Below are 13,381 nucleotides of genomic sequence, written 5' to 3' on the forward strand. Positions count from 1 at the left end.
CGGATCGTCCCCGCGCTCAGGTAAGCGACCCGCAGCGCCCGGTCCGATCGCTCCCCGCCCGTCCCGGGCGCGGGGGAAGGTCTCCTCCGGGAGCAAACTCCGCGTCCGTTCGCCCCGGACACACCTGAGTCTCGGCGTGTTCCTCTCCTGCCCCTCCGCCTGTCCCGTGCGCCGCCGCCGCTGCCTGGCAGGTCTGGGTTGTTCGCTTGGGCAATGACCTTTCCTGGCTCTTTAAAGGGAAAACAACTCTGCGCCCTGTAAAGCTGGAAAAGTCAGTCCCAGATCTCTGTAATAGGATAAATAAAGCCAAAGAATTCCCTCCCATCCTGCTCTGTAGGCTGCACTACAGCTGTGGAATGTCTGCACATCCTGCAGTCTGCCCAGGGAACACAGACACCCTGGGCAGGTGTTAACTGGACTGCAACAAGCTCAACAAGAAACTGGTGTCTCTCAGATAATTAGACTCCTCATTAATAAGGCACCAGAACCACATCATTAATGTTGATGGGTTATCCAGTGCAAAACCCTCCAGTTCCTTTGCTCAAAGGTAAGTGCCAGTGATTCTCAGGCTTCAAAAAGTGGCACATACTCTGAGGTGTTTGACACCTTCACGTTTTTTTCTTGAAAGCTGTCACTGATAAAATGTGAGAAGTAAGAGGTTCACAAGGGGTTGACAGAGAATAGTTGGCCTAGGAAGAAAAGGAAGGAACTAGGTATTTTTCTGCTGCTTTTTGTCTGCAGAAAGACATTAGAGTATTTATGACCCTTAGCTTTTATAGAATCATAGAATCAGCAGGGTTGAAAAAGAGCTCCAAGATCATCGAGTCCAACCCTACCCTGAGCTGCTGCAATAATTTGATCCCCTCCCTTTGGCAGTCCCAGCCCACTGAGGGAGATACGCTGGTGGTTGTGATGTGAACTGGACTGTTCTGCTTTGGGTTCTTGCAGGTTCATCATCAAGGGAGGCCTGGCTGGAGCTGCTGTGTATGTGGCATACGACCAGGGGCTGTTGGGCAGTGGCACACAAGGTGCTGAAGCCCTCAGGAAGGCTCAGGCAGCTCTGCCTCCAGCTATCCAAGAGTGGACGAGTTACCTAGGCTGGGAGGTAACACTGCAAAGCCAAGGCACTCTCTGAAGGAGGTGGTGTTGAGAAGTTTCCTGATGAAACTTGATTCACCTTGCAAATATTTGGAAGAGGATTGAAATGGAAGGAGAATAACATTTTAAATCTGGGGCAGAGACATTGCCCAGAGATGTTATCTCACAGGAGAAGGGTAACCAGCCTGTGCAGGGCCAAGGAGGGACTGCAGACATGCTCTGGGAGGTATTTCAGTGCTATTCCTAAGCTTCTTTCGAGGGTTCCTACATAAAGAAATTAAAGAAAATATTATCCTCCCAATTTCTCAAGTTGCTAACAGATCAAGTTGAACTTAAATTGCCTGAAGAGCCCCTTCCCTGTGAGTAATTCTTACTTTTAAAATCCCCCAAAAGAGCCTTTGCTTAAGTTTCAGAAGCACTTTTCTTACGAGGGACAGTTCTAAACTAACAGGTTTAAGGAAAAAAAAGGCTGTAAGGAAACAGCCACAGAGGTGTTTTTTCAGGAGCAGCCAAATGATACATACTACACCTTCTGCCCCTGCTTTATGGTGGGAGAAGAGCAAAGCTAGACTCAAAAAGTGATCCCTTTCGAGCCTTAGGGAGTACAGGCACCTAAGTACCTCTGAGATCTGAGGGCAAGAGGCTTCTCCAAGGTGATGTGACTTCTAAGTGAAACCTCTCAAGTGCTTATATTTTGTCTCTCTCTCTCTTTCTAGCTCCCACCCACTCCAAAATTTGACTTTTCCCCCTCTGATTCCTGGAATAAAGGTAAAATAACTGCTCACCAAACTGCAGGGGGAGCAAGGGGCCAAGAGTGATGATAGAGCTTGTACCAGTGTGGTTTCAATCCTGTGCTCCTGAACTGAATGATCATAGAATTTAGGGGTTGGAATGGACCTTACAGACCATCTGGTCCCAACCCCTGCCCTGGGCAGAGACACCTCCCACCAGAGCAGATCTTGTTTGAAGGCCAAAGCATGTTATAAATACCTAGCAAGGTAATTTAGTTTAGGAATCTTCATGTAATTGTGGGGAAACAGTCCACAAATACTGTGACACGTCCAACATCTCCCCTGGGGGCTGTGGCAAGGCCAGAAATAAAATGGAACTTAGCTCAGTTCTTCTAACTGTCTTACCTCACATACAGCCCCTGAAGTTTGAATTTCTCTGTGTCACAAATGCTCCTGAGACAATAAAGTTGTGCTTGAACCAAGATCATTCAGCCACAGTGTGTCTGAAAGCTGCTGAGTTAGAGCTCAGAGCTTTTCTCTCTGCGTTCGAAGACACCTACAAGACCAGAGTAACACTGGGACGTTTGGCTTGAATTGTGATCTTCCTGGGGTAATTCTTCTCTGCTTTCCTTGCAGGAGTGCAGTCAGTCATGTCTGCCTTGTCTGTAGCTCCCACCAGAGCCTGTGAATACACAGTGGAAGGCTGGAAGTATGTGAAGGATCTTGTCAAATGAACACGTTCTCCAGGCTCTGGTTCTCTCCGTCCTGTGTGGCCTCTGGGATGACGTGTGGTCCTTCTGTCAGGAAGGCAGCTCAGCCATGCAAGGGCTACAATAAAAGACTTTGGAACTTCCAATTGTATTTGGGTTTGTCTTAGCATACAGGCTGGAACAGTTGCTTTGTGTTAGCTTCAGAGACCACAGACCAGTTCTGCTGCAGTGATGGGCCAGGGAACGTTCCTGGCTTTGGGACTACCCCGACCCAGCAGCAGCTAAATACAATAGTTCTGACCTGCACCTGCAGGAGGTTCACAAGTAACCTCTGCATTACCTCCTCCAGGAGCTGTGCTGCTATCCCAGCATGGAACTCCTTTGTGTGAGACTGAGGAGTGTCATATTGCACAGTACCTACCAACGTGAGACCAGATGCAAAACATTCTTCACCACTTGTTCTACAAGATCAGTTTTGCAGTGGCAGAGGGTTCAAACTTGGACAGCTGCAGTCTGCTGCTCTCTCATGGTGACAGGCTAGTTAACTCTGACACACCTGAGGTAACACTCAGTTTCAGTGTATTTCTGGCAGTTGGATGCTACAGAAAGTGCAGAGGACACACCTGTAAGGCATTTTGACATGTCATCTCCTAACCAAAGTTACACAGCTGAATAAAATAGCTTTACAGGCACTGCTGAAACAGAGCAGCTAACTGTAAACTGGCATTTATTTATGGAAAATGGAATGCTTCATTAACAAACATTTAAAATGGGGTATGAACAACACATTACAAAACAAATGAGTTCACATTGGATCGAGTGACAGAATATGGCAGCAGCTTAAAAAAAATGACACTTACAGTAGCCCCTAAGTTACAGTGAGTGGTAACCCTGGGTAACACCTGTTTCACTTGCCACCTTGCATTAAAAACCAAACACACTCAGTAGCGACGGTTGAAACGAGGATCGTTGGGTCTGTTTGCTCTCTCCTGGCCAGCGAATCCTTCTCCTTGCATTCCTCCTCCATGCATGATCTGACTTTGATTGCCACCTTGCATGAAACTTCCACGCCTAAAACAAAGGGATTCAGACACTTGACTTTCCCTCCATGCCTCTGGTTGCCAGGCTGCTAGAAAGGGTGTTTTCCCTTTGGCATGATTTTTCATTCTTCAGTAAGATATAAAACCCATGGGAATATTTTATTATTCCTGTACATTCACACTACCAATCAGGTCACTGAGACTCCCACAAAATGTTACCTTGACCAGTTTAAATACATGAAATGTCCCTTAAGAGGATAACAAGCACTTTGCTGCTTTGGAAGCTCTTACCCTGACATGCCTCCACGATGCATCACGTGGCCAGGTCTGCCTCTGCCTCCACCTGAAAAAGTTCAAGTTCTTCCTTTACATCCACAGGAATGGTTTTACTTCCCCTCCAAGGACAATGGGAGCTGTGCAGGGAGCATACCTTGCCATCTCTCATGATCCCTCCCCATCATCCCTCCGTCCACACTGCTCTGCCATGAGCGATCCTGGTGTCCCTCGAACTTCCGACTGTGATCGCCCCAGTCACGTCCATCCCTGCAAAGGGATGAGATTCACAGCCCCTCACGGAGAGCCAGAGCACACAGAACAGATTTGGGTACACAAAACAGACCATCCCTGCAACTTGCCATCTCTCATGATCCCTCCCCATCATCCCTCCGTCCACACTGCTCTGCCATGAGCGATCCTGGTGTCCCTCGAACTTCCGACTGTGATCGCCCCAGTCACGTCCATCCCTGCAAAGGGATGAGATTCACAGCCCCTCACGGAGAGCCAGAGCACACAGAACAGATTTGGGTACACAAAACAGACCATCCCTGCAAGGGATGGGATGGGAAGCCCTTCACGGAGAGCCAGAGCACACAGAACAGGTTCAGGTACACAAAACAGACCATCCCTGCAAGGGATGGGATTCACAGCCCCTCACAGAGAGCCAGAGCACACAGAACAGGTTCAGGTACACCAAACTCAATCACAGACTTTACCCACGTGCATGTGCATCTTACACTGACACTGCTACCTGCCAAGGCAAACCTGAGTAAAATCCTGCTCAGACCAACTGAGATAACAAATAGGGTACTCAGGAAGAATCCAGTCTCACCTTGAAAACCTCCAGGGATGGCGAATCCACCACCTCCCTGGGCAGCACATTCCAATGCCTGAGCACTCTTCCCCTAAAAAAATCTCTTCCTCATAATCCAACCTAACCCTCCCCTGGCAGAGCTTGAGTCTGTGCCCTCTTGTCCTGCTGCTGGGTTGCCTGGGAGAAGAGACCAACCCCCACCTCACTCCAACCTCCTGTCAGGAGTTGTAGAGGGTGATAAGGTCTTCCCTGAGCTTCCTTTTTTAAAAAAAAAAATCATGCCAAGATGCACGTTCTGATAGAGAAAGCTGAAGGAGCTACTCACTCGCAGCCCTTCCAACACACCTGGAGTGCAAGTTGGGGGGAAAAAAAAAAAATCATGCTTCCATTACCATTCCATCCCACCTTCACTGGTGGAAATACTCCCAAGAGGCACAAGAGGACATGTTTCCAGTGCAGCACACTCACCGTGACTGGGGGGGGATCCCTCTGCTTTCACTCATCCTTCTGTCGGAGCCGTAGCCTCCCCAGCTCTCCCGCGACTCCCGCGAGTGCCGCTCGGGGCCTCCGTGGCGCTCGTCCGGATAATGCTGCAAGGCAAAGACCCTGACAGGACTGCACAGCTGTGCTGGTTTGAGCTGAAGTAGAGTTAACTTTCTTCACAGAGGCTAGTATGTGGCTATGTTTGGGTTTTGTGCAGAACACAGAGTTGATAATGCAGAGATGTTTTTGCTATTGCTGAGCAGAGCTTACACAGAGTCAAGGCCTTTGCTGCTTTCTGTACTGCCACACTGACCAGGAGGTTGGGGGTACATGGGAGATTGGGAGGAGACACAGCTGGGACAGGTGACCCAGACTGATCAAAGGGATATTCCATACCATAGGATATCATGCTCAGTATATAAGGTGGGAGGAAGAAGGAGGAAGGGGGGACATCTGGGGTGATGGTGTTTGTCTTCCCAAGGAACTGTTATGCGTGATGGGCCCTGCTCCCCTGGAGATGGCTAAACACCTCCTGTCTTTGGGAAGCAGTGAATTAATTCCTTGTTTTGCTTTGCTTGTGTGTGCAGCTTTTGCTTTCTCTATTAAACTGTCTTTATCTCAACCCATGAGTTTTTGTAGCTTTTACCCTTCTAATTCGCTCCCCCATCCTGCTGGTGGGGCAATGTGTGAGTGGCTGTGGTTCTTGGCTGCTTGCTGGGGTTAAATCACAACAATAGCCCAGAGCTCTCCACTGCCTGAAGCTGCTCAGCTGTAACTGATCTCACAATCATCAGATGGAAGGGACCTCCTGACACTGTCCAGTCCACCCACCCTGCCCCAGCACTTGCTGTCCACAGGAGTCTCCCACTGGGCTTTGAGTGCCCTCACAGCTAGAGACTGCACAAGTTCTCCATGCAAAATGTTCCAGTGTTCAACCACCTGCACAGGTAAAGGTTATTTGTAACCTCCTTGAGTGAACATGCAACTTTGTGCCTGTTCTAGGCAATCTCTGGGATTGCTCTATTTTGATAGGATTCACTTGGTTTGATTTCTATTGGAATAATCACATCTAACTTCTATAATAATTTTTGAACTGAATTTCACCTCCCTAAAGGAAACAAGACAATCACATTATTGATATATATCTGGGGACACACCATGTGATTCTCAGCTACTGAAACTTAATCTGACACACCCCATGGAAAAACAGGTTAAAACAGGTGAAGACATTTCTGTAGCTTTAGAATGTAACTCACCTGCCCATCCCGATCTCCCATAATTGTCCTCGATCCATCTCTCCTACAAACAAGCAGTAAAATCAGACTGTGGTAGTAAAACATACATCAGCCTAGGAAAATCTATCCACGTAACAACACGGATGACAAATCCTGCTCACAGTGCCAACGCTGTCTAAGCTGAACACATGGAAACCCTGACAGGTTTGGATTCCTGGAAAACCCAGGTAGTCCTGATATATAAACCAAGATATATAACCTGATATATATTCCAAGATGCTCAGTGCCTACAATCTTATTTTGGAAGTTCAGAATGCTATAAACATGCCAAGCAGCACCGTGAGACACGCTAACAAGTCTGCCAGCAGGTTTGACTCGTGGCACAGTATGGATCTCCTCATGGTGGTGTAAGGAGAAGTCCATGGGCACTGACCACACTGGGAACACAAACCAGGAACCCAAACACACATCACAGGCAGCAAAACGTGCCATTAGACCAGCTCTGTGCCTCCCCTCCCAGGCAGGCAGGGCTCACAGACCTGTCCATGGAGTGCTCCTGGTACCGGCCGCGCTCCCGGTGGTCGAAGTCGTGGAATCGATCCTGGCGCCCAAAGTCCGAGTGGTAGCGATCGCTCAGCGCCATGCGCTTCGCCTCGGGCCAGTACGGCTCGTCCCTCCTGAGGGAGCAAACAGCCTGTCAGCCCAGGCACTGACCCTGTTCACTGCTCCCCTTCCAAACTGCAAACCCAACCAAGGGCAGCTCAGTTCGACTGGGGCTGAGAAACCCGAGGGGGATAGTTTGGGGCGACTGAACACGATTGTTTCCTCATGAAACGCGATCGTCTCAAAGCAATCAGCACCTGCTGACTGAGAGGGTGAGAGCACACACGGCTGCTCACAGCCAGGCTGAGACAGAACTGGTGATGATGCTCTCCACGTGCCCTGTGTGGACCTGCTGGCCTTACCTGCCGTCCATGTCGTACGGTCTGCGCATGGCCGAGCGTCTCTCCTGCTCGTAGCGCAGCTGCTCGTGCTGCCGCCGCAGCTCCTCACGCTCCCGCTGGATCCTGTCCTGCTCCCTCCTCCTCTCGTGCTCGATGTGCATCCTCTCCCTCTCCAGCCTCTCCCTTTCCATCCTCTCTCTCTCCAGGCGTTGCCTTTCTATCTCCAGCCTCTCCCTGGCGATCTCCAGCCTCTCCCTCTCCTCGCGCTCGCGGATCGTCTGCAGGTGCTGCTGCCTCTCCCGGCGCTCACGTGTGCTGGGGGGACAGAACCAGAGGTCATTATGTCATTCCTCAACAAGTGCTAGAAACTAAACCCACAGCGACTGCAAACTTGTGGCAGGGCCTCCAAACTGGTTCGGTTGTGGGGGGAGGGCACGAAGGGAAGAGACTCTGTACACACGTATGATTCGTTCTCGAGAGTCTGAGCCTGTTACACCCACAAAACCTGAGGGGGCAAATCATTCTGTGTGGTCAACAGTTTGAATCAACACCCACAGCTCATTTCTCACACCAAAATAAAACACCCAGCTGTGAAGAAGCCAGAACAGTATGCTGAATAATGACTGCCCTGAAGCTTGGGAATCTGAGAAACTTCTCCCCCTCCACTATGAATGACACAAGAATTTTCCCTCTGTTCAATTCAACTGCTTTCGAGTGAGTGATAAAGTTTTATAATGTGTGCAAAGACGAAATTCAGGCCAGAATTTCAGCAAGGCATTTGAAGGACAGCCATTGTCACTTTTAACCTGTATTAAACATCACAAAACAAAACCAAAACCCACCAAAAATAATCCCATACTTGAGCTATGTTTGATAGATACAGAACCCATAGACATGTAACACATTACAAGGGAAAAAAAACGGAAGAAATTGAACTCCTCTATCCCTGAGTCATGGGAATGGAAATGAAAAGGACAGATGCGATGCAGGGAGGGAAGTCAAGAGCGTTCCCCTGCCGCTCTCACCGGCGCTGCTCGGCCTCCCTCATCTTCCTCTGGGCCTTGATCTTGTCGAAGGGCACAATGCTCTGCCTCTCTCTGCTCTCAGACTTGCGGTCCTGGCTCTTCACGCTCTGCAGATGGAAGTGAAGGAGAGACACCTCATGCAGTACAGCTATAAAAGGACAACTACACAAACAATGCTCTGAGTTCTGTTCCCAGTCGTACATATCACATCCCAAACCTTGGTCCTGCACTGGCCAAAAAAGCTTTTTTTAAACATTACAGACACACACCATAGAAACGTAGAATTTAGGGGTTGGAATGGAGCTTAGAGATCATCCAGCCCCAACCTCTGCCCCGGGCAGGGACATCTCCTCACTAGATCAGGTTGCTCTTATCACCTTCATGGCCTCCTCTGGACTTGCTCCAACAGTTCCATGTCCTTCTGATGTTGAGGACACCAGAACTGTGTGCAGGATTCCAGGTGGGTCTCAGAAGAGCAGAGCAGAGGGGAAGAATCACCTCCCTTGCCCTGCTGCCCACACTCCTGTGGATGTAGCCCAGGATTCCATTGGCTTTCTGGGCTGAGCTCTCACTGCAGCTCATGCTGAGCTTCTCATCCACTGCCACTCCAAGTCTTTCTCCTCACTGCTCCTCTCAATTCCTTCCCCACACAACCTGGAGCTGTGCCTGGGGTTGCCCTGGCCCAGATGTAGGACCTTGCCCTTCATTCTGTTGACCTCCATGAGGTTTGCATCATTCCACCTCTCAAGGTCCCTCTGGATGTCCCATCCCTTCCCATCTATCAGCACAGCAATACTCACCTTCCCATGCTTGTCTGGCAGGATTTGACTGCTGAATGTGCTATCAGCCATATAAAAGGTATTTTACTAATCAATCCACATTATAGAAACTGCAAGTGGACAAACTGGTGAGACATGTCTGGGTCTCATGTGGCCTAGCAGGGTTCAGTATCTGTTCCTAAGGAAAATGTTTCCCATGCAGAGACAATACTTACTCTGTCTTTTGAAGAACTTGATGTTTTCACACTAATAACAGGTTCTCCTTTGGATTTATCCATTACTACTGTTCTCTCTGTTCCTTTACTTCCTAAATAGAGGCGAAAAGACCCAATCAAACTCCACAGCCTCCACCTCTCGTTGCTATGCTAGAAGTTATGTTCTCTGAATGGCCATTTAACCCTCTACATTACCAACTGTTTCACTGCACCTAACCCAACTGCTTCTTTTATGGCTGGTACAATGTCAAACACCTCCCCCCAAAACACCTCCCCCACACGGTCTGGATTTCCAGCCAAGGACCAGAAACAATCCCAGAACTACCTCCAATTTATTCATACATCTACACATCTTTTACTCTGTAAGAAAAGAATAGTCATATTACCTGACTTAACAGTTTTGGGTTGATCTGATGAACCAGATTTCGCTTCATCTTTCTCCTTTTTGTCCTTTTCATCTTTGTCTTCTGTCTTTTTCGCATCATCTTTTTGGTCAGATTTCTCATCCCTTTTAACACTGCCAGGTCTGTAGAGAGAGATTGATATGGATCAGACTAACAGAGACTAAGAAAAGAGAAAATCCAAGGGGAATGCCAAGAACACAGCAACGAAGTGGAACCCTGGTGTGATAACAGTCATAACTATTCCTTCCACAACCTCCTATGCCATAAAATAAGACATCAGACCATCCTGTGCAGCTGTCAAAGGACTTGGCCATAAAACAGCTATCTCAGCTGGAAGCAAGAGGAAAAATTCACACCACCCTGTGCTTAATGCCCAGAAAAATTCTTACACATGACAATTAGGAAGTGCCAACGTGACCCATCTTTGTCAGGCAGCCAGGTGAAATAAAAGCAAACATTCCTCAGCAAAAGGCATTCAGCAGATTATGGCTCGAAAACTAAAGCCAAGGACTCAGTCACTCTTAGTGCCTTATTCAGCTGCTTTCAGTAATGGCAGAGAGAAAAAACACAGTGCTGAAGGGGAAGATGTGCTGGAGTCAGGATCTTGGACAGCTCTGTTTGAACTGTTTGTGACCACCACCCCTGGAGCAAACCCTGCTTCAATGTGATGAAGAAACAGTGACACAAAGGTCAAAACTCAAGTGGTAGGACTCAGTCACTCTTAGTGCCTTATTCAGCTGCTTTCAGTAATGGCAGAGAGAAAAAACACAGTGCTGAAGGGGAAGATGTGCTGGAGTCAGGATCTTGGACAGCTCTGTTTGAACTGTTTGTGACCACCACCCCTGGAGCAAACCCTGCTTCAATGTGATGAAGAAACAGTGACACAAAGGTCAAAACTCAAGTGGTGTTTCCCACAGATTTCAGACCTGAGAGCACCATAACCATTGCTAAAGACCAAACACAGCTAAATTAATAGGTAAGCCTGATAAGGAAACTTTCCAATGCCAACCTTAAAGCACCTAACAGAAACATGCTAAGTTAAACTTGTGTTGATGCTCAGTGCCTACCTTGCAGCAAAAGTTGAAAAAAACACATGTAATCCTCTTTTGGGATGTTTGCATAGATATTGTTACTGTAACTTTTTACTGACACATCAACACAGACTGAAGAACAGTAAAACACCTTTGGAAGTGAATTTTTAGAACAGTACCTCTCACTGGCTGTTTCTCTCTTTGCTTCATTCTCTTTTTTTTCACTTGTCTTCTTCCCAGCAGGTTCATTTTTTGCCTGAAAGTGATTTTGAACACCATCAGACAATGTGGTCTCAATTACATCATAGAATCATAGAATTCAGGGGTTGGAATGGACCTTACACCCAGCCCCAACCCCCGCCCCGGGCAGGGACATCTCCTCACTAGATCAGGTTGCTCAAGGCTCATCAAGCCTGGAATGAACACCACCAGGGTTGGGGCAGTCACAGCCTCCCTGGGCAACCTGAGCCAGTGTCTCACCACCCTCACAGGGAAAGGTTTTTCCTCACATCCAACCTAGACTTCCCCTCCTTCAGTTTGAACCCATTACCCCTTTTCCTGTCACTGCAGTTCCTTAACACAGAGTCCCTCTCTGGCTCCTTGTAGCCCCTTCAGATACTGAAAAGTTGCTCTGAGGTCTCCACACAACCTTCTCTTCTCCAGGCTGAACAGCCCCAACCCCCTCAGCCTGTCCAGCCCAGGATTCCATCAGCTTTCTGGGCTGAGCTCTCACTGCAGCTCATGGGGAGCTTCTCATCCACTGTCACTCCCAAGTCTTTCCCCTCATTCCTCCTATCAATTCCTTCCCCACCCAACCTGTGGCTGTGCCTGTCTGATGGGAATGGAGTATCTTTGAGGATCACTACTCACTTTTTCCACAGAAATTATCTTCCCATGCAGCTCTGTTTTGTGGAGGTGAGTGATACACTTGGTGGCCTCCTCTGCCGTGGACATGGTGACGAAGCCGTAGCAGCGAGCGCCAGGACTGCGAGCGTTGGTCACCACTTTGGCACCCACCACCTGCCACAGGAAAGGCATCACACTCAGCAGGAGTCCCTGACCTTTAACAGCAAGAACTACAAGCTCCATTTCTGCTCTTTTTAATTCCTGTCCATAATCATCATCATACAGCAAACTTCTGTTTTTAAGGGACTGACCAATACGGCAGGAGATTTGCTAGAACCAGCCAAATTTCTGTTGCCAGTGAAACACTACAAAAGCTGAATCAATAGGTGAGAGCCAAAGATTGAACTCTCTCCTGGTGAAAACCACAAGGGGACAATAAATAAAAATAGTGTATCTAACTTTACATCAACATCACTTTGCTGAAGCATAAAGGACTAAAAACTAGTAAAAATTTGTTAAGTAAGTTTCTACACACAGGTTAATGCCAGCCCAGCTGCTAAGTCCCAACCTGTGCCAGTGTCTCACCACCCTCAGAGCCATTTTCACCTTGGTATCCCACAACTCCCCTCACTGCTACTTTCAGGGACAGCAGCTTCAGAAGTCTTATTGACACAGTGGAAAAAAAAACAGCAAAAATACCCCCTTACCTTCCCATATTTGCTGAACAGATTCTTCAGGTCTGTGGCTCTGGTGGTGGAAGCCAATCCACTCACCCAGAAGTTCCTCCCAGAGCTGCCAGCACTGCGACCTGATCAGAAAAACAAAGAAACAAACCCAAAACATACCCCAAATCCTAATGACATCAGCAACTGCTGCTGAATTCAAAAGGAGCACTACCACAAATCTTTAACTCGTAAAAATCATACAGTAAGTTTGCAGATGACACAGAGTTCGGGGGGAGTGTGGATGTGGCATTTAGTGCCATGGTCAAGTGACCACAGTAGGGTTAGATTTGATCTTGGAGCTCTTTTCCAACCCTGCTGATCCTATGATTCTATGAAAAGGATCAGGCACCTGACAGTGCCAATCTAGACATTTCCTTCCTGCCTATGATGCACCGTAGACAAATATGTAGGAAAAACCAACCCAGTTTGAGGACAGCATGAAGCTGTAAGGAAGTAATGTAAAGCAAACTCAAGTGAAAAATGATCTTGACTCAACAGGAGTTGTGAGCAGCACCTCCAGAGGCATAAAAGACACATATGCCACATACTAACATCTACCTTTGAAGACAGACACAAACAAGAGGAAAATACTATTTTGCATAAAGAAAATCCAGAAAGAGGTGCATCTATACTATGCAACAACTGCACAGACTGCAATGATTTCCCACCCAAATCCCCCACCCTTACACTTAGCCAAGCAACCAGCAAAGCTCCACTTTAGAGAACAAACCTACCTTTCTCATCTTTTGAGATTATCTTTGTCTCTCTGTCCTCCTCAACAGGGCTAAAGACAAAACACCACATTACTCAAATCAGCAGAAAAAATGACCAAATAGAAATGATGAAAAAAGCTAAAATTAAATACCTACCAGAAAACATGTTGCAAACGAAAACACACCTTTGTATACTTGATTTAAGAAATCTGACAAGAAATAACGAGGTCAGATTCTTAAACAGACTTAGATTAAGACGACGATTACAAATAAGAGCAATTTGGGAAAAACAACCTTTGAAGGTTGAGGAAG

At 47.7% G+C, this 13,381-nt stretch overlaps 2 protein-coding genes across 2 annotated transcripts; one reads left to right on the top strand and one right to left on the bottom strand.

The window, feature by feature from the left end:
- Window positions 1-3: 3 nt before the first annotated feature.
- On the top strand, window positions 4-2,563 carry LOC103806742 (chromosome unknown open reading frame, human C19orf70; the record flags this gene model as incomplete). The annotated part of the gene is made up of 4 exons (XM_009079450.1): window positions 4-20; window positions 949-1,105; window positions 1,815-1,866; window positions 2,466-2,563. Coding segments are annotated over 4 exons (324 nt in total), but the record flags the coding sequence as incomplete, so codon positions are not given.
- A 686-nt stretch (window positions 2,564-3,249) lies between these two features.
- LOC103806745 (scaffold attachment factor B1-like) lies at window positions 3,250-13,140 on the bottom strand (the record flags this gene model as incomplete). Its single annotated transcript, XM_009079451.1, has 14 exons — window positions 3,250-3,610; window positions 3,871-3,922; window positions 4,010-4,122; window positions 5,138-5,259; window positions 6,409-6,451; window positions 6,927-7,064; window positions 7,353-7,646; window positions 8,357-8,463; window positions 9,351-9,442; window positions 9,737-9,876; window positions 10,965-11,041; window positions 11,656-11,805; window positions 12,339-12,439; window positions 13,091-13,140. Coding segments are annotated over 14 exons (1,609 nt in total), but the record flags the coding sequence as incomplete, so codon positions are not given.
- Between the last annotated feature and the right edge of the window lie 241 nt (window positions 13,141-13,381).

The sequence above is a fragment of the Acanthisitta chloris genome, unplaced genomic scaffold (genome assembly GCF_000695815.1).
Source record: "Acanthisitta chloris isolate BGI_N310 unplaced genomic scaffold, ASM69581v1 scaffold27047, whole genome shotgun sequence".
NCBI lineage: Eukaryota > Metazoa > Chordata > Aves > Passeriformes > Acanthisittidae > Acanthisitta > Acanthisitta chloris.